Source organism: Wyeomyia smithii, chromosome 1 (assembly GCF_029784165.1).
Source record: "Wyeomyia smithii strain HCP4-BCI-WySm-NY-G18 chromosome 1, ASM2978416v1, whole genome shotgun sequence".
NCBI lineage: Eukaryota > Metazoa > Arthropoda > Insecta > Diptera > Culicidae > Wyeomyia > Wyeomyia smithii.
The window spans coordinates 53,789,238-53,811,394 of NC_073694.1; the positions used below are offsets into that span (position 1 = coordinate 53,789,238).

Genomic DNA, 22,157 nt, shown 5'->3' on the forward strand with positions numbered 1-22,157 from the left:
AGGAAAGTTATCGATATTTATCGTTAATATCGATAATCGCTTCATATCTATAATATTGTTTAATTTAAGCGCTAACGATAATTATCGATATGTCGCAAGCGGCACATAAGGTGGCACAAAGCGTGCGAATTAGGGACCATCCACATACCACGTGGACAGTTTTTTAACGATTTTCTGGCTCTTCTTTAAGAAAAATCTACTTCTTTTCTTAGATTTCAAATACGCATAGCTTATCAATTATCGAAGGCACCAAACTCATAGAGATTTACTAAATCCTGGCTGAGTGAATTGACGTGAAATCCCTCAGTAGCTGAATAAACTTCTTGTAGGTAAGTGTTTTTGCAAAACACACCAATCATAATTAAGCTTCCAGAGAGATTTTGTTCGGTGATAATTAAATCCTAACAATTTGTAAGATGATTGCTAACCTCTTATCGCACCCTGGCGACGCTCGCCATGACCTACGTCAGATGAAGATGCTCGTCACATTACGTTATCTCGAGCGACACGGTCGACTGATGGTCGCTCCGCGCGCTCCGGCCGCTATAATTGAGCTAAGCGCACCTAACCGTGGGGAATAAGAAGGGGAAACAAGACGGACGCTTTCTACTTACCCTGATCGCCGGCAACGCCATCCAGTTTGTGGTTGAGAATGTAGAACAGCACGAGCAGCAGCAGATATTTATCCATATTATCGGCGGGTGGCTAAAGCTCTCCCGACCGGAGACCGCTGTGAGAGAGGCAGGCGGAAGTCTGGTATAGATTAGAGGCTCCTCCCGTACCTGGGCGGGGAGGGGGAACTAAATGAAAAATGGTGATTACGATGACGACGACGACGACTACTACTGCAGCGGGATGATTGCCGGCCGATCTCTTCTGGAAATAGTCGACTGAGTGTTTTATTATTTCTCTTCTTAGCGGTTTCCACGGCACACGGGTTCTTTCACTTGATTTTTTTCTTCCCTCTTTTTCTATCTTCCCTACGAATACTTTTTTCGACCGCAACGACAACGACTTCTTCTTGGCCGGTCGGTCGTGATCCGAAGCTGTTGAGATTTTCGATCCTGATTCTTTCTTTCGGCAAGCTCTCTCCGGTATTTAGAGGAAAACTTGCCCGCTGATGATGATCGTTTATATTATCTTAATTTTTAATTTTATTTTTATTCTTCTCTTCATCCACTGGTGGCTTCTTCTTGCGCTTCTTCAGTGGCAGTCGCGTTGACGAAGCGGACATGATGGCATGACTTGACTCTGCTTGACACACGTAACACAACTCAAAAAAAAAACTATGCCGCTGCTGCTATCACAATCGAATCGAACCGAACCAGGAGGAATCCGAACTCATTAGCATTGTTGTAACTTTTGTTGTTTTTGTCGGTGTTGCTGTTGTTGCTTTAGCAGCGGTTGCCCACCATCAGCAAACAACTTTGAACCTATTCCATGACCACAGGGTTCGGACTTTAAGCTACTGGCAACGGGGGCCACTGTTTCCATGCTTGTTGCCACCGGCCACCGGATTTATCAACTTCTTCCACCTTTTTTTTTACTTATCTTGTTTCTTCCACTTTATCAATATCATACACACACACGACAGCACAGACTCACAAGTCGCGGCAGAATGCGATTAATAACTCCACAGTACAAAATTGTGTAGCGGGTAAAAAAACGACAAAAACAACGAAAAATTCATCGCTTCTCACACGACCAACTATCAAATATACTTCTATTATAATTTTAATATTTAACTTTTTCGAGCGCTTAACGCTGGCACTTTCAACAGGCTGCGATGACTGTGGGTTTAGCAATTTTACACCAGGTGCAGCAACATTTCACAACATGCCTTTCAGCCAGCGAGAAACCCTCTCGCTTGGGGTGGGCGCAACAGCGTTGCCTGCATGCCAGTGATCGCGCGAACAACGACGACGATGAAGCAAAAAGGGGGCTAACCTGTAGATGAAAAACGAAAAACAAAAGAAAAAAAATATTAGCTATTTTGTTTACTCTTAAATGGCAGTTGATTTGGTTGAACTATTGACTTTTCCTTTTCCCGCTGCTGCTGCTGCTGTTGGGGTGCACTAGCTCATATTGGGTGTACCCGCCTGCCCGCCATATAGTCATGTGGTGACTGCTGATGAATGTGGCCCACCCCTCCCGAGACGATCTAATAAGAGTGCGGGACGCGATGGTGAAATCATTTCCATGCGAAACAGAACATGCTCTGCATTGCAACCCGGTGCCCCGATCTGCAGGTAGCGAGGGCATGAAGCATGAAGCGCACGATGCCGTTCCGTTGGTTGAATTGGTTGGTTGGCAGATTGGCGGTGTGCAAATAAACTTTGCTCCCCGAAAATTAAGCGATATAATTTATTCTTCCAAAGCAGCGCGCACAACAAAGTTGTTGCTCAACCTGACGCGGCAGCCGTCCGCGGACGATTCCCTTTTCTCGATTTCCGCCGCGACTCTAGGCCTGGTGGATGCTATGTTCATTATATTCGAATGTGCCCCGTTCGCGGTTTCGTATTAACTGTAGACGGACGTAAAACCGAAAACACAATGAACCACATTTTTGCTTACGAACAAATCTTGACTTGCATGCGCGCAGTCACTGTGAAGATTTTAGCTAGATTTCATTGTTGTTTCTAGCTTAAAAACCGCAAAACGCGTTTTGGTTCGCGAAAGCTAGAGTTTTGTGCGCAAATAATGCCATTAGATGTAAAGATAATGCCAAATTAGGAGGGACGTCAGCCAAAATTTTTATAAACAAATGGCATTCGGTAACGGTGGAACTATCAAAACTGCCGATTTATTGACCGTTCTCCGTCTGTAGGTTATGTTACTAGCGAGAGAGGATGGAAGTACGCGCTGGTCTTTTACAGAGAACAAAAGAATACATAGTAGCAACACTGTAGCAGTTTGACAGGTCATCTCATATATTTCTGCTAATTCAAGCTTGTTTTTAAAAATTTGAGGTGAATATTTCAAAGATAAAAGTATTCTTAGTGTAGTGAGAGATTTTGTTTAGTGATTAAAATAAAAAGTGGTCCGCTAGTGATGAAAAAAACTTTGGTTGGCTGCTAAACGAGTCCCGTTGTAGCCGTATAGAACAATGCGCGGATTTTGCTTTTCTGAGGTAGGTGATTGAATTGAATGAGTTTTTGAGTGCAGATGCCCGAATATAATATCAAAATTAGTGCTTTTAAGTGAGTTTTTGAGGATCATACTTTATGAGGAATCTAAAGTGAACTAAGAAGAATCCATTCCATGGATTAGCAGATTCGTTCCAGAAGAAAATATGCGTTTTTCCTGTTTTTAATTGTGTTTTCATCAGTTCCCCTGATTCAATTAACGTTTGCGGTAAAAAATGGACAAAAAAGCCGATCTGACATTCAGCGAGAAGTGGAAGTCGCTCTTTTTTTTCCTCCGGTTTGGTCGTTACCGGGAAACTCATAGTACAAAAGTGCCTGCCCGAAGTTGCGTCGTTTGTCAAAAACTACGATGAGGCCGAAGACACGGTGTTTTGTCCGGATCTAGCGTCGACCGATAACGCGAAGCGATCGTTGGGGGAGATGGAGTGGCTGAAAATCGATGTGGTACCCAAGGATTTCTGGGCAGACCTGAAGCGTAAGATCTACTCCAACAATTTTGTCGCGAGAAATTGAAGAGGATAAATAAAACGAAGAGAGAGCTCCAAAAACATGCCTAAACGTATGTTTTCGTCCGCCATGGTGAATGTTCTGGTTAACTACCGGAAGACTGCTAGCAAGGGCGATTTTTAGCGAGTCTGCTAACATAATAACCTTCCATGGGAAATTTATCAAACTTAGTTGTTTTTTTTTTACCGCCATCCGAAAAAGTCCCTCTTTTACCGCAAACGTTATGTTAAATGCTTCTATCAGTTATTTTAAATCAAAAAGCTAATAATATTGGGGGCGCAACTAAGTTTTCGCTATTTATCAATAACGTAACGAGTCGGGAGGCGAGGTCAACCAAAATGATACAGTTGACTATGCTTTATTTGTGCCAAATAACCGTCATTTGCCGGAAGTGCTACTTTCCACTTTTCATGCAAAGAGAACAGCGGCTGAAGCCCATCGAGTGTTAGAAAAAAGGTAACGGAAAGGCTGCTACAAGTGAAACAACGCTTTGAAGACGATCATTTCGATGTTGACGGCTGTCCGCGTGAAGGAAGGTCAAAAATCACGAAGACGCTGAATTCCAGTAAATGATCGATAAGGATACATGCCAAACGCAGGAACAGCTTACCTCGGTATTGGTAGTTACCTGCCAAGCCATTTCCACGCCATTGTATGCTTTGGAAACGATACAAAAACAATAAACTTGAAGCTAAGGGACGCGTCGTTTTGTCGAGCACACTGTTTTCAAATCCCGGCAATATAAGTTTTGCCTTTTTTTGCAAATGTCAGTAAAATATTTCAATGAATATTCTGCAAAAATTTCGATCTACCGTAAATCAGTAAGTACAGTCATACCTCGATATAAGGCAACTTTATTTTTATTTTCGTTACGTTATATCGAGTTACGTTATATCGAAGCAAAAAAATTTTTTTTTATTTATGGAAGAATGTTGATAGTTACTCAAAGATGTGCGAAAACCTATTTTCCATAACCTATCAGCCTTTTTAATCCTTTCTTATGCCCATTTAGAATATTTTCAGAAGCAAAAAAAATATTTTTTTCAATTGATACAAGAGGTCACTCAAAGATGCGTGAAAATCTATTTCCCATCACCTATCAGTATTTTTGAACCATTCTTTTGCCCATTTAGGACAATTTTCAACAAGCAAAAAAATTTTTTTTTCTTAATTGATGCAAAACTGTGAATTGTTACTAAAGGATGCGTGAAAACACATTTCCCATCACCTATTAGTATTTTTAAACCTCCCTTATGCCCATTTTGGACAATTTTCGTATCGGTTTCACTGGTTTCAAAACTTACTACAAACATTTTTTGAAGCAATTTATAGCCCAAAAACAGTTGCTGTATCATTTATTTTCAATTCCAATACATTTTAAAAAGTTACGTTATATCGAGGTAAAAGTGACGTTACATCGAGTTTCGTTATATCGAGGTTGCCTCATATCGAGGTATGACTGTATTGATATTTCGTTAGCCGAAGATCTTGAAAATTCCTTTTGTGATGCCACTTATTGATAGTGCTTGTATTCCCTCACACTTACTATTCTCTTATCTTCTTCATCGATCTTATCATTCTTAAGCAAGGTGAGATGCATAACGTAGAATAGTTTTCAGAAGGTTTAGAAAAGTTTTCCAGTCCGTATGAAAGTTTTCAGGTGGAGGAGCCGCAAAATAAAGCCATGTTGAAGTTTTTTTATATCGAATGGCCTAATTCTACTAAAACTCGAACCCATGACCACCTGCTTATCAAAGCGGACTCAGTAACCTTGCGGCTCTGAAGCTTCCCGAGCGAATTCTTATGTGCAAAATTTAGAAAAGTAAAAGTCTGGATTTCCATATGTGTAAATTCGGACTCCATACCACAGAGGCAGTATCAAGAATGGAGCGTACTAACGAGAAGTAGAGGGCTCGGAAGCAGTACGGGTCACAAAAGTCCTTGGCCATGTGCATAATAAATCCTAAGTTGCGGTTGGCTTTCGAGATAATGCTTGAGTAATGATTCTGGAAGGAAATTCTGCAAACCGGTTGATAAGGGTCTGTAGTTGCCTGCAGTCTTCTTGACACCGTACAACAAGGAATATTTTTAGATCGTCCGCAGTTTATATCCAGGTGGAATTACGAAACAAACATCATTGAAAATAATTAGAAAAAGTAATGGACCTAAGTTGCTTCCTTGTGGGACTTTAGACTGATTGCAGAAGATATTAGATTCAGTGGAACCAATTTTCACTGAGAGGCTGCGATTTGTCAGGTAACTATGCAGCCAATTAGTAAAATCTTCAGAAGCGCCACGACGGCTTAGTTTTCGTAATAGTATGTTATGGTCCATGCGGTTAAAAGCTGCCTTGAGATCAGTGTACACTGTGTCGACTTGAGCATTCGCTTCAATCTTTCTAATGCAAAATGAGCTGAATTGGACCAGCTTCGGGTTAATCGAGCGTTTGGGAAAGAAGCCGTGTCGTGATGTATGATTTCACTTTATTAATTTTGACCCAGCACACAGAGAGGTTATACCGCTGTAGTTCGTAATATTACATTTGTCTCCTTTTTTATAGACTGGGAAGATGTTGGATTTTTTTCCAGGATTTTGGGAATTTATTCTGTGCGAGTGACATGTTGCAAATTTGGTGTAATGGTTTGCATAACACTTCGACACATTTTTTAAGTACCACTGATGGTATCCCGTCTGGGCCTAGCTTATTAGACGTTTTAAGCTTTAAAAGACCGGCTTTGATGTCGTCTGTCGTTTAGCTCAAACATATTTTCGGGAACATTAGGCATGGCATCATGAATTTGAGAATCAGAAGCTACGGTAGTACTAAAAACACTTGCAAAATGTCTTGCGGACAGGTCGCAGGTGGATTGAGAGTTGGTAGACACCAGTTCCTCCAGAAACATATTAGATGGCAGTCCACTTTGATTTCGCTTCTCGTTGACAAATGACCAAAATCGTTTTGGCTTCTTTCTCAGAGCATTCTGCGTACGTCTTACAAATTCGGAATAACGAACGGTTTTGACGTTGTCATCTCAAGTCGGCTTTTCCCATTGTTACTTCTAACTCCGCCTGTTACGATTCTCTTGGTTCAGTTTAGTCATTACGAATAGACTTGAATTATTGAGAACTGTAGCAGAGGGTCCAAAGCCCCTGTAAAGGAGGATGGTTGCAACAGCTCTTAACTATGGCTGTTGCGTAAAATTTAATGGTTTAAACCCCTAAGCTAAGGTGTTATGCGACCCGTGCCGATGGATGACGTGGTGAGGGGGGGGGGGTTTAAGGAATACCCAGCCTCTAACGGAGCCTATGGAGTACCAGGGCACCCTTCACAGTAATTAGCCCTTACTGCATCACGCGGGTCACTGATGCAGCGGACTCTTCTTTACCCAGCGACTCGTGGGAATTTTATGAACGACAAAACTTCACAAAATTCGGCCACCGGCAGCCTTTCTTTGCCGGAACCCATGGACTCATCGGATCCGACGCATCCGAAAGGTAAGCGGAAGGCCGAACGGCACAGGCAGGAAAGACTCCGTCGCAATGTCAGGGAAGGTACGTGCGGGTAACTCCTCCAGGAGTACTATGCCACCACCCAGGCAAAGCGATCCTGCGAATGGGCTAAAGATTCGCGTGGGAAACTCCTCCGGGAGTGCCCCACAACCACCCAAACGCAACCCTGCGGTTGGGAAGGTACGCGCAGGATGCTCCCCCGTGAGTGCCCTGTCACCACCCAAACAACGCAACCCCGCGGCTGCTCGGACGGTTCCGCCGAAGACTCGCAAGAGTGTGAAGCATCAACCACCGAAAAGTCGCACCCCCCGGAGTCAAAAACCGCCACAGTGTGCGCGACGACCTTCTGTTGCCAATCGACTGCTGCAACCGAAGCCGAACAGTGAGGAAGAGCAACTTCCATCAACCAGCCAAACCGCTGTTGGCAGCCGTCAGCCAATACCAGGATCATCTTCCGATCCGGACAAAGACGGCAACTTCACTGCAAAGTGAGCAGCCTTCGCTGCGTGCAAGCGGATCTCCATCACGCAAAAGGCGCCTCGGGTGTTCTTTGCAGGAGATTCGCCAAAGAGCAGCTAGCGGCTGCATTCATCCAGGAGCCGTGGATCAACGAATCCAAAGTTCTCGGACTTAACGCTCCTAACGGTAGGTTAATCTACTGTGACACGCAGTTCAAACCAAGGACTGCAATTCTGCTAAATAGAGAACTAAAATTTTTACCTATTACAGAATTTATCCAACGCGACGTCGTTGCCGTCACGGTTGAAGTACCGACAACCAGAGGAAAGCAGGAAATGGTTGTCGCGTCGGCCTACTTCCCGGGCGACCAAGGTGCGCTCGTGCGGTACTGCAAGGCCATCAACAAGCCGTTTCTGATCGGCTGCGATGCCAACGCTCACCACACGATCTGGGGCAGCTCGGACACCAACACCAGGGGTGAGTACCTACTTGAATACCTTACTTCTAACGATGTCAATGTATGTAATGTAGGGAATAACCCCACGTTTATCAACGCTATCAGACAGGAGGTCCTTGATCTCACTCTGTGTAGCACCTCTATTTCTGAAAGGATTAAAAATTGGCATGTCTCCGATGAAACTAGTTTGTCGGACCACAGACACATCGTTTTTAATATAGAGGCTAACCCTCTGAAAAGAGAGCTGTTCAGAAATCCTAAGAATACAGATTGGGAATCCTTTAAGGAACACCTGATCGATTCACGAACTTTCAGTTACAGCAACATTCGAAATTCAGTTGACCTGAATTCGGCAGCAAATGATCTACAAAACAGAATCATGGATGCTTTCGACGCTAACTGTCCACTAACACAGCGGTCAGTATGCCGTGACGTACCCTGGTGGAATGATGAACTTAGTAACCTTCGTCGGGAAACTAGGCGGTTGTTCAGCAGGGCAAAAGTCACGTCTAACTGGGACGACTACAGGGCGTACCTCACTAAGTACAACGCCGAGCTACGCAAGGCTAAACGGAAATCCAGAGTTAGTTTCTGTGAAAGAATCCAAACTCTGCCGGAAGCTACGCGGCTCCAAAAGGCGATGTCCAAAGACCATACTAACGGTTTAGGACAGGTGAGGAAAGAGGATGGATGCCTCACTGTCACTACCAAGGAAACGCTGGAGGTTCTTATAAACACCCACTTTCCTGGATCGACAGAGACCGAAGAACTGAATATGGCGAACATATGGCGTCTCGGGAGTCCATCCTGCTGGCCCGTCGACTGTTCACGGAAGCTTCAATAGGTTGGGCTCTAAGCTCATTCGACCCTATGAAGTCTCCTGGTTCAAACGGCATACTACCCATCTTTCTACAAAAATCGGCCGCAGTTATCATGTCCGAACTCATCAACCTCTTCAGAGCCAGCTTTATCCTGGGCCATATTCCGGATAACTGGCTGAAGGTGAAGGTAGTGTTTATCCCCAAAGTTGGAAGAAAGGACAAAACCCTACCTAAAACTTTCAGACCCATAAGTCTGACTTCATCGCTTCTCAAGTTGATGGAGAAAATAATGGATAAATATATCCGTGATGAGTTTCTTAAAGACTCCCCGCTGAACAGGAACCAACATGCCTATCAAAGCGGCAAGTCAACAGAAACTGCTCTTCACAGCTTAGTGACGTTGATTGAAAAGTCCCTGAGTTATCAGGAGACGGCACTATGTGCCTTTCTTGATATTGAAGGGGCCTTCGATAACACGTCCTTTGCATCAATTGATACGGCTCTTTCTCACAAGGGAATCGACCAAACTTCAAGGAACTGGATACACGCAATGCTCTCTAGCAGAGTGATCACAGCAACCTTGGGAGATTCGTCTGTAACAATGTCAGTGATCAAGGGATGCCCGCAAGGTGGAGTTCTCTCGCCCTTGTTATGGTCACTAGTTGTCGACGCACTTCTCAACAAGCTTTCACAGCTTGGTTACGAGGTCATTGGATACGCCGATGACATCGTCCTCATCGTCAGAGGTAAAGATGACGCAACTCTGTCGAGCCGAATGCAAACGGCTCTGAATACCACCATGTCATGGTGTTTACAGGAGGGTCTAAACATAAACCCCTTAAAAACAGTCCTAATTCCGTTCGGCAGACGAAGGACGATCTCCATCACTCCTCCAATACTGAATGGAGTTAGACTGGGCTTCAGCAATGAAGTCAAATATCTCGGAATTATTCTGAACAAGAAACTGAACTGGTCTGCACAACTGGATCATGCCGCTAAGAAAGCGATCTCAGCGATCTGGGCCTGCAGAGCTCTGTTCGGTAAGACCTGGGGACTGAAACCAGACTTGGCACTCTGGTCTTACAAGACCATTGCCCGACCAAGAATCACCTATGCTGCCCTAGTGTGGTGGCCTAAGGTGAACGAAGTGACTGCGCAAGCCAAACTCAAAAAAGTTCAAAGACTTGCATGTCTTTCGGTTACCAGCGCTATGCGAACAATTCCAACTGCAGCCATGGAAGCTATGCTTTGCCTACTACCTCTACATCTTCATGTGAAAAAGGAAGCAGAGCTTGGCGCTCTAAGGTTGCAAAGGAGGAAAACCATACTTGAAGGGGACCAAATCGGCCACCTTTGCATACTTAGGGAGTTCAAACTAACTCCGCTATTAACCACAGTCTCCGACAGGATGGACGTTAGGACCAACATGGATATTCCTAATCTTCCACCTGGCATCGTCAGTTTTTATACGGACGGCTCGAAAATGGGATCCCTAACGGGATCTGGTATATACGGACCCGGTATCAGGGAAACGTTTTCCCTGGGAAAATGGCCCACCGTTTTTCAAGCAGAGGTATATGCCATATATATCTGCGCAAAAATATGTCTGCAACGCAACTACAGACATGCGAAAATCGGTATATTCTCGGACAGTCAAGCAGCACTACTAGCACTTAAGTCCGTCAAATGCGCTTCCAAACTTGTTTGGGAATGCATTGAAACTCTACGGGAACTTTCCCGAAAGAATTAAGTTTTTCTGTTTTGGGTGCCCGGACACTGCGGAGTCGAGGGTAATGAACACACTGACTACCTAGCAAGACAGGGATCAGCTCAGCGGTTTATTGGCCCCGAGCCGTTTCTGGGTACGTCCATTTCCGCTATCAAAAGCGAACTACTAACTTGGGAAAGGCTAGAAATAGTATCCCAATGGCAACAGGCACAGGGTTGTAGACAAGCTAAACAGTTTATCTATCCGAACCCTGGAACCGCCAGAAAGCTACTTAGTCTAAATCGTAGTGACCTACGGATAATCACGGGACTCCTCACCGGACATTGTCCCGCTTTTTATCATTTAAAGAAAATCGGCGTAGTGTTGAACGACACCTGCCGATTCTGCAAATCTGAACCAGAGAGTTCAGAGCATTTGCTTTGCTCTTGCGAAGCTCTTGCTTCTTTTAGGTACAACTTCTTAGGAAGTTACCTTTTAACTCCGTACCAAGCATGGAGCTCCAATCCCAAGCAGGTCATTAGTTTCATCAACTATGTTGTACCTAATTGGGGTACAGGTTTACAACAAAACAGTTCTACTCCATCAATGAGTACGAACAATCCGTAACCTGTGCACAGCAATCGGGGCCCGCCACAAAAGACAATCAGCAGGAATGTCACAGTGACATTTCAGTACCCAGTGCCCTTCAGGCATACAGAGATCGATTGTTACTTCATTGAGACTATGTCAGTTGAAGTTAAATAAATGAATAAATAAATAAAATAAATAAATAAAATTTAGTTCAATATAACAATTCTAGTTGCATTCCGCGGTGGTGGTATAGAAAAAATTAAATTCATTTCATCTTGATATTAGAGTTCCCAAATTTGTATTTTTATTTTTTAATTGATTTCTTTTCTACATTAGCATCTACAAGAAAATATTACTTTCCATAACTTTACTTGTAATTGAACAACACTATGCAAACATTAATTGCTGAGGCTAATGTTGTTTATCATTCTAGCCCGGTTTATTTTTGGAGATAACAGACATAAGACCACTTCAAATTTGGCATCATCGTTGTTTTTGGTTTCTTAAAACTGATTAATTTTTTTTCTGCTTATGTTTACTGACAAAATGTTTAAATTGACCATAAAATTCTATGTCAATTTTAAATTTTCTGTGAATATACATCGACTAAAAACTGTTATTCTTTATTGTTATTATTTCCACGACCTTTTTACTGCAGGAAATTTTTTTTATGTGACCATCTTTCACAAGACAAATAAATATAGAAGGAAGTTTAATTTATATTGAATCGTACCCAATTCAGACCTGTATAGAATGTTGCCTTTTCGCGTATTGAAGAAATTTAACTGTACTAGAATGAAAGGTATTCATCAATGTTAAAGAGAATATTTTTTCCTCTGTTTCTTCTTTTTCTGTTGCCAAAATTGAACCATGCCAAAAATAAACGGTTCTTTTTTCATGACTTTTTTACTTTTTAGTGACCACAGACGACCTTACCAGCAATTCCAAGTCGTTTGAGGTGATTATTTTTGTAAAAGCACATTTTATGTAAAACTCAAGCTCGCCAACATCGATTCTACCGTTTACTTCATTAACATTCATCATTCATTATAAATTAATAAATTTAGGCTGACGACCTAGATACTTGATATTACCAACCTAGTAATTAGAGGCATAGTACTGCCACATACATAAAACATACGTAACACTCAGGAAGAAATCTTACAAAAAAGTTGGTACAAAATGAACTACAGGTGACAAAAAAGTCCGGTCACACAGGAAAATCTCGTTCCCACAAGAAAAATGCTTTGATTGATTTTGTAAAGAACTTTTTGACAGTTCCCTATAGGGATCTGCTTTGGGGCTCGATAAAGCCAAGAAAAAGAAAATTCAATTTGTTCATTATTTGTCGAGCATTCGGACTGGACGGGGTACGGAGTACTGTGGGGCAACGTTTACCAGAAAAAAGGCCAGTGCTACGTATGTGTATGTGGTACTGCTTTGATCATGAGCATTATATCACCGGAACATGTTTCGGTCATATCTCAGGAACCGTTTTGCCGATTCCAGTCATCCGCTTCGGCAACATAAGGAACCAAAATACCTTTCTCTTGAAGGATGTTGAGCTCAAATTGGTTAAAAAAGTAGTTAAGTCAAAAAATGTCATAATAATCGAGACCCCCCCCCCCCCCTTAAATGCGTGACGTTTATTAAAAAAAAACTTCACCCTTTTTTCAACTGTTGTGTTACAGAGCGAAGCAAAGCCAAACCTTGTTTTCGGGACTCGAACGCATGACGACTGGCTTGTTAGACCAGCATCGTACCTTAAGACCAGCTGGGAGAGATATATACATAGAATTTACAAAAAAAAAATGCAAATTTTTTTGAGTAGTAACACACACGCACAAAGTTTCATTGAATTTTAAGAGGCTGCTGCCAACATCTGTTCGAATTGGTGCAAAATTCTTCAAGTACTGCATAGGTTAGTTGGGTATTGACTATATTATCGTCAGGTTGGTCCTGTTATCGTCAGGGGGTAAATAATATCATAGAGCGTTAATTTCTTGCATGATGGTTTTTCATGTTGCAGAGCATCTTCCTGCAGAAGATTAGTTCTTTATAACTTCATAAACACCCCCGAGACCAAACTACTAATATATCGGGACAAAAATACGAAAATTCGGAAACAACTCTAGTCTAACTGATAATATGTGAAAAAAATTGTCTAACTGATAAACTGCAGTGCAGTTGACTGCAAAGTGAAATAAGGAATTTTTTTGCGATAACAATGTGTTGTTCTAGAGAAAAAAAAATTTAGAACACTCCTTCTTCTTTAATATTAATTTTCCTTACCAGTAATAATCAACTTCAAGCTGTTTTGTTGTTTTTCTGTTGCCTCTTTTGTTTGACTCGATGAAAATGCCCCTGAACAAACAATGAATCTTTCGATTAGTAGTAGGTAACCGGGTTTCGTTAGATTTGAAAATAATCGCTGTTGATAATAATCATTATAGCAGAACAACACACTCTAGTAGACAATCGAGCAGCACTACAAACAAAAGTTCGAGTTAGTTTGAACTTTGATTGATAGGAGATTAAGTTTATATGATTGTACTTGCGACTGCGACTGGGGGAAGTAGTCAGCACCTCCAAGTACTGATTGATTTAAATAATATTCTGTTGAGCAGAGTTTTTATTAAGTAACAGTGTAAGCATAGAATATTAAGAAATTTCATCATATTTAAATTCTAAGGTGTCGAATTAAATTACACGATAATTTTCCAACTAAACGGTGCTATTCAGCAATAACTTTAATAAACCGAAACTAATTCCAAAAATCTCCACACCCAAAACAACTGGCAGCCGACGCTGGTCTGGGTTCGGCTTCTCAACCACTTTGAGCTAATATTTACTTTCAACTTGACTCGCGCGCACTGCTTTGCACGGAAGAGTGCTGCCTGCCTGCCTGCCATAATATAACCGAAACACAGAGAGCGCTATTATTTTTGCAACAGTTCAGTTCAACTGATTTGGCGTTCTGCCCCCGCTGTTTATTCCACCCCGCCTGCGCCCCTTGAACCCGAAGTCCGCTCCCACCCACCTAATCAACTGACGCTGTTCGGTGTTACCTACTCTAGAGTAGACTCTTTGCCTCACCGTCCCATTCTCCGTCCGTGTGCTTCACGAGCCGCGCTCCAAGCCGTCTCCATCGTCCGTGGGATCTGATTTCCGCTGGTTTAGCTGCCGCCGTCGTCCAGCAAAGTATACACAAAAGTATATATTCGTGTTATCAATATTTCATCCGGAGTTCACCGATTTGCTTTTGTTGGCCGACGACTACCGCAGCAGCAGCAGCAGCAACAGGAACACGAGCCCGGTTCGTACATGCAAAGCCTGAACTCTCTAAGCACAAGCACACCCATTCTCTGCCCGAAGTTGAGACGCGGACCCACCGAAAAAGCGCTGAAATTTTGCAATTTTAATAATCAATGATTTTCCGCCAGCTCGCGCGCTCGTACTCCTCGCTCTAGGTTCTGGGACTGGGCCCCCAATCCGATCTCATCTCATCAGGCTCAGACTTGGCGTACTTTGGCCAGCACTGCCTGCTGCTGATGGGTTCAGGGATGCTGGGATTTCAATTTGTTTAGTCCGCCGTTCTCCTAAATGGTGTTCGGCAGAGCTTTCTTGTTCGCTCGCTATTGCTAACTGGGAGCGTGTGTGTGTATAGCAAATGTTTGTTTTGTTTCGAGTCGATTGACTTTTTTTCTTCCCCTATAAGCTTGCTCTCCTCGACGGTCAGCTAAACTTCAACGGAGGCAAATAGTTGGGGAGATATAATATGTATTTTTGCTCGGATTTTTCTAAGCGCTGATACGGCAGATTGTTTGATTGGCGAACTAAACTAATATGGTACGAGACCGTGTCCTACGTCGGACAACTTTTGTGTGAAAGGTTATTTGTATTGGATTTTCAAACATATTCTTTGCTGGAAGGCAGTGAATATTGTGAATTCTCGAATACGTCTGTTTTTTATGTTGGGGGAAAATAATGGAATAAAGATTCTAGATTCGAATTTTCGAACAGCTGGCTTACAATTTCGTAAGCCCTGTTACCATTTCTATAGAGCAGTCAGTCCCGGCAACCCAAACGAAAATAAAACAATTTATTCAGATTTCATTCTTTATAAACACTGATTAGTCTGATATTCTGATTAGGTTCAGGTAGCTGAATGATAAACTGACTGCTGCATAAAATTGGAAAAATCATTGTTTCATTTTCCTACACTGGATTACCTAACTGTAGTTTAACAGCCGCTTATTACTTCGTGTTCAGTGTCCATTCGGCATAGACAAAAGGCACTAGAAATAAATATGCCACTAAAAACCTCATCGGCTTTCTAAATAACAACCGCGTAGCATAAAATACCAAATCTTATCACATCATACAGCGAACTTCACTCTTCCAGACAAGCTCCTTTCTATCGGCCTGAGCTGACTAACCGGCGGGGGGAAGAGTGTCGTCGCACGGCCTTTAAATAACACGCTCCGGATGCAGTGAAAGCCGCCTGCAACAGAAACCTTCAATTTCCCCAGCTCTATGAATCATGTCGGCCGGGTTTACGATCAATTGTTTGCTGTTTTCCGAACAAGCCTTCAACTTTTTCCGTTTCCCATGCGGTGCCGTCCACCTCCCTTTCGTCACTCTACTGGAGAACTTCAAAGTCGCAGATTAAACAGAGACTTCACAAATCGAATCCAAATTATTCGCTGCGGGCGTCGGGCAGCACGTCCCGATCAAACAAAGGCCCCCCCATTTCCCTCAACCCCCGAAAACTCGCTCTCTACCGGGCGGGGTGCAGCCCCCGAAGTGGGTGGCAAATACAGACCCCACGGCACGGGTAATCTGGGTGGAGAAAAACGTAAACATTGTTTTCACATGCTTTTAATAGCCACAACACACAGCCCAAATAGAAATGGATAAACGAGGAGATAAAAAAAATTAACAAACCAGACCGTTTGTCTACAAATTTGTATTTGCGATAAAAATCAACCCTTCTTCCCCTACCGCACTACCCACCTGTGTGGTTTGTACCATTCAAACCGAAATAGTTGAATTTAGTTGTTGGTGGGCTCAGCTGTCGGTTAGATTTTTTTTCCGAACAATCACCCAACGTAAACGAAAAATTTTTATGCCCCATTCCAGGGTTTGCATTCCTGGTAACGACTTTTTTTCCTCCATCCTATACATTATGGTTCCGTAAACATAATAAAAATCGAAACGGTTTAGATCCATAGGGTTTATGGCTGTGGCCAGTTAGGCACAATAAAAACACTATTAAAATCCATTTGTGGTCGCTGGTTGCACTCAAAGCAAACATTTTAATTTCCGTTCGCCAACTGTCGGTTGTGGTGGTCTTTCACCTTGTTCGACTAAAAATCATCGAATTGAAAACAGATTAACTTTCGTCATGCTGCGGAAGCTTTTTTTTGATAATAGAGGAAATACCTATTCGCTTTTTCTTCACGAATCGATGAGCTCATTTGGGATCAACGATGATTGCAATCTTCGCCGTTGTTTTTGCAGCCTCCGATCTACTACACATGCTTAAATGGTACAAACATGGAACACAAGATTGCTGCATCGTTAGCTGGCGTACTACACGCACACAGCCATATATAACACAAAATCTTCGCTCCTCTTCTTTGCACATTTCTTCTTTCGAGAGATAGAGCGAAAAGAGCACAGGTATCTTCGAGCCGGAGCAGGGAAAAGATGCACATAAATATCAACGATGGCCACCGGGAATTGTGAACAGAGACAGGGCACAGATTATAGTTTTTGGTGATCTTGCACCACTCATACCATCGCGAAGATTGATAGATTGCTTCTGGTTGAGTGCTCTGTGACTGGGATTATACATTCGGTGATGATCGCCAGGACGTTTTAGTAGCTTAACTGGATTTAGATATGTAGTCTGTTTTGGAAAACTAAGACTAATCCCGGTGGTAAATTACTAGTATTCTACAAAATTACGTTGTTGCTACGGATGGTTAGGTACAAGTAACGACACACTTGTTTTTGACTGATACCAAAGTTTATTTGAAACTTGGTAGTTTGTTAATTTCTAAAAAACAAATGATTCTACATTGTAGAATCTACAATACTAACTATGAACTTTTAGCAGTGCATTTTGACGTAGAATTACGTCTTACGGCAACATAGGGGTGCAAATTGAAAAACCAAAAACATCGAGAACGTCCCGCAAATTGACCAATTTCAAATGTTAAATGTAAAACGGGCCGAAATCCAAGCATTATTGTATCATTGTTAACAGTGCATGATTACCAATTTTTTTTTTTTTTTTTTTTTGATGCCATAACATTCAACAGAATCATCAATTTGAACAACCAGCCTGCTGCTGATAGTGCTGACAACATGGGCGCACAAGTCTCACGCAGTTGACTTGAAAAAAGAAAAATAGCAAAAACCGAGATTTTTCGAAGCGCTACACTTCAGAGGCGTTTAGCCCGTTTTAGGAGTTTTAGCCCGTTTCGGCCAATTTTTCGCGAAAATTAGTTACGATCGCGATGTTTATTAGTGTAAAGAGAAAAGTATACTTAGTTTGAGTTGTTACGCTTCTTTTACGTACAGGTATTTTGAGAAAATACTCTAGCAGCTACCATCGCAAAAATATAAAAAACAGCGGGAGATAAAAAATAGTGATGTTAAAAATAGCAAGATTTGAAACAAAATGTGTAAAACAAAATGTGCCAACTGGTTAAATTAGGTGCTCTGATGCTGGTTTAGCAGTTTCACAATAAATAATTGCAGGTTAGTCGAAAAATTAACGATATTTCATGAGAGATGCGGTAGTACGCAGGAAGAAGCCATCGGTCTTCCCATGCTTGGATTCCGTCCCGTCCCAACAGATTTCCTTTATTTAGCAATCGATGGGTAAATTAGCTGTACGTCAGCCAAAACGTGACATTAACTGTTATGTGCATGTGAATGTGAAACATGTGAAACCTTGTTAAATGCATATTTCGACCAATCAGAGCTAAACACAAATCAAACTGAACAACCAATAACTGCCCTTCGTCCCTAGCACATTCAACACTAAAGTTAGAGCAAAATTATCTCGAATGACCTGGACACATTTTGGGCTGAGCAAACTGAGTATTTTTCACAGAGATTTTTTAGACCCACGAGTTATTTTCTAAATGGGCGCATGCATTTTGGGATAGGTTTTATTCAAAGCTTTGTAACTCAGATACCTTTGGTTGTAAAGAAAAACAATCTGAGAATGAGTTGTAGGGAGTTGATAATGCCTCATAAAAAAATTACACTGTGAAAAAAAATTTTTTTGACTGCAAAAAATTGAAAATAAACACTAAATTTCATTTTTTTTTTTTGAATAAAACCTATCTCAAAATGCATACGGCCTTTTAGAAAATAACTGATGAGTCTAAAAAATCTCTTCATTTGTGAAAAATGCTTAGTTTGCTAAGCCAAATACGTGTACAAAGTTTAATTCAAATCAAAAATGGTCGATATTCGACAATAGGTCATTTGAGGAGGATCATGCAAACACGATTTAATTTACTAAATGATTTGTTGTTGTTGTTTTTCTCATTTGAGTGCACAACGACAGGCCGCAAGTCGCAACGCAGCAGGTGGCAATTTCGAATATTTGTATGGTTTTTGATCATTCGATCGCAGTCTTTCATAGCGGACGAACCAACAGAAGAAACCAGCAGACCACACATAACCACATGTGAGATCACCTTCCACAGCGCTAGATTTTAGATCTCTCGTCTGTGTGGGATGCACCGTCATACAGGCATGCCTGTAGCACTACTGAACATGTCCGGACATGTTAGCGATTCTGTCCGGATCTGGCGCGTTCGCTTTCAGCCGTTTGGGCACTGCTAACAGTTTTTTGTACGTGTGCTAGTAGTGTGTGTGCTTGCAGTGTGTGAAGAAATAATAAGCGATAATTTCTTTTTTCAAAGCAGAATTCAGTGCCAACAACGATATTTGGCAACTTTAAATAAATGATTTTGGGGCGCTAAAAAGTGCCTTCGGTGTTGTTTCATTTGTGGCACCCGCAAGTCAGCTAGTTTTCTGGTTATATTGCGAATTATCATTTGCACGTGACGCGGGATGTTACTCGTTTTCTTTTTAATCAAATTAGGTCGATAATCAAAACATGATCGCATTCAGTGCGAAACAATTCTATTTCAAGAACTTTTAGCGCCACTTTTTTATACACTTGCAATGAATGTAGAACTGCGGTCACACATTTCATAATTTACAAGGCAAGAAAATACAATATTGCTTCAAGAACGTGTTGGTGACCACCTTATAATTTGAACTTGACAGGAGGAATGAAGCAAGCCACTTCGAGCAAGTGCATTTTGTACAAAGTTTAGTTTTAGCTTCGAGCTCAGCCTGTTTGGCCAGCTCTTCTGGCGACAGCTACTTCGCGCACAACGCTCGTCTGTATACCTTAAAACAGAGCGAGCGCAGAACGTCCCTATTTTCACATTTCTCCATTCTATCACTTACGCGGTGCCCCCGGTTTTTAACGTTAGTCTTCCTCGTAGGTATTTAAGACAATCACTTGGGTTTCTTATCAAACATGTAGGAGTTTTGTTCATCGTCACATCGCCATTCGAAGAGAGAGATATTTTAAGCATTTGTTGCACTTCATATATTTTTGGCATTTCAGAAATTTTACAATATTGACGCATGGATATCTTCACCATGGCAGAATGAAGAATTTTTAGTAGTTTCGGCTTGAATCGGCTTCAATCAAAGACTCTTTAATAAATTATATACTTTTAAGCATACACCATAGTTAAATCATTGTAGCTCTAAACTATGATTGTACAGAGAAACGGTCTAAGAACAAGTTGTAGGGAACTGATAATGCTTTGTAGAAAAAATGAGCAAGTAGTACTGAATGAGTACACTGGATTCTTTTTTTACGCGATTGTTTTTACGTGATTTTATTATACACGATTTTTTTACACGTGGCGGATAATTTTATCAGAACAACGCGGCCTTTTTTTACACAATTTGTTAAAAATTAAGCGACTTTTTTACGCGATTTCTTTTTTTGCGCAGACGCATCAATCGCGTAAAAAAAGAATCCAGTGTATTAAGTTTTGAATAACTTAAATTTTTTTCGTATTTCGCTATGTGGAAACTTGAAGTTAAAATTAATTTTGGCATGAAAAATTGTATATAGGGGTTTTTGAAGCCGAGGAAGGTTCTTAAGATAGTTTGAGATTCCTCCCACCTTTGGGAGTGAGGGCTACCATACAAATAAACACAAATATCTGTATAACTCGAGAACTAATCAAGCACATAGAACCAAAAACGGGAGCAAAATATACTTTTGTGGTAGATCGACACCCCTCTCTCCTCTATGAGGGATAGCTCTCATACAAATGAAATATAAATTACTACATGACTCGGGAACTAATCAAGCAAATGTAACCAAAATAACTCGACATGTGGAGGTTTTTGGTAGCAAGAAATGTTTCTGTGATGCTTTGAGACTCTTCCATACTCAGGAATGGGGGGAGGTTTGAGGCTCCCATACAAATTAAACAGATACAGTCAGGTTTTTTTTACGCGGGGGATACGTAGCTCGTAAAAAAAACTGCGTAAATTCGAAAATTCGCGTAGAAAAAAAACCGCGCCAAGTCAAAAATCCGCGTAAAAACCGCGTTAATTCAAAAATCCGCGTAAAAAAAACACGTTGTTTTTTTAAATCCGCGTAAAGTAGTCCAGCAGAAGGGCTTTAGAAAAAACCCGAGACGCTCTAGAACCAGTCTTTAAAATTGTCCTCTTTGACGGTCATTCCGGATCTTTCGGTGGGTGGAGAGTATTTTTTGGACTAAGTCTTTTACTAGATAAACTCTTAAACGTTTCTGGTTACAACCCACGTTAATTCGGAAATTCGTGAAATTTTTTTTGAATTGGCGCGGTATCGCGTAAAATAAATCGCGTTAATTAAAAAATCCGCGTAAAAAACCGCGTTAATTCAAAAATCCGCGTAAAAAACCGCGTTAATTCAAAAATCCGCGTAAAAAAACCTCGTAAAAACCGCGTAAAAAAACCTGACTGTATATCAACTAATTTTTAGGGAAAACAGATGCAGATCAGCCAAACATCGACTCCAGACGCCATTTGGAATTCAAAGGTGGTGACTTCCGTTGTCTTGAAAACAGCCGAAAAAAAAACAAGTACCATCCAATATGGGTATTTCCGGAACTAGAATGACACCCAGAGTTGTGGCCTGTTGACTCCACACGTCATTTTTAAATCCAAGATGACGGCTTCTGGTTTCAGGAAAACAGCTGGAAATCACCAAATACCACCGAATGAGAGTATTTCCGAAAACGTAATGATTCACAGAAGCCAAAAGTCGACCAAGACGCAATTTATAATTCTAATATGGCGCTTTCCGGTGCCTGGAAAGCAGCCGAAATTGACCAAATACCATCCAATATATGAATTTATGGAATTTATGGAGGATGACGCCCAGAGGCCAGGAATCGACTTAACATGCCATTCCGAAATCCAACGACTTCCGGTTTCTGAAAAACAGCCGAAAGTGACTAAATGACACCCAATTGGGGTATTTCCTCAATCGCGATGAAGCCAAAAATCTAACTCAGACACCATTTTTCTTATGGTGACATCCAGTTTCTGGAAAACAGCCGGAAATGACCAAATAATAACCAGAATGAGTATTTCCGGAACCAAAATGACACCCAGTGGCTACAAATTGATTTCACATCCTGTTTTAAAATCCAAGATGACGACTTCTGGTTTCTGGAAAACAGCCAAGAGTGACCTAATCAGGCCCGGATTTGAGGGAGGGCAAAGGGGGCAAATGCCCTGGGCCGTTATCTCTAAATGTTTTAACGGGTGTTAAATAAAAAATGAGAATTTTTTCAATACCTTTCAGTAACTCAAACACAGAGCGTAAAATTGTCTTTCTC

General features: G+C 41.6%; 1 protein-coding gene across 8 annotated transcripts in view; it reads right to left on the reverse strand.

Annotated features, from left to right (window-relative positions):
- The window catches only part of LOC129718637 (ephrin type-B receptor 1), a 193,826-nt gene that overhangs the window by 149,338 nt on the left and 22,331 nt on the right, over positions 1-22,157 (reverse strand). For all 8 annotated transcript variants that reach the window (XM_055669603.1, XM_055669601.1, XM_055669600.1 and 5 more), the window contains exon 2: positions 615-1,947. In XM_055669603.1, the coding sequence (XP_055525578.1) occupies positions 615-690 (76 nt within the window). In that variant the 5' untranslated portion in view covers positions 691-1,947. The remainder of the gene's footprint in view (positions 1-614; positions 1,948-22,157) is intronic.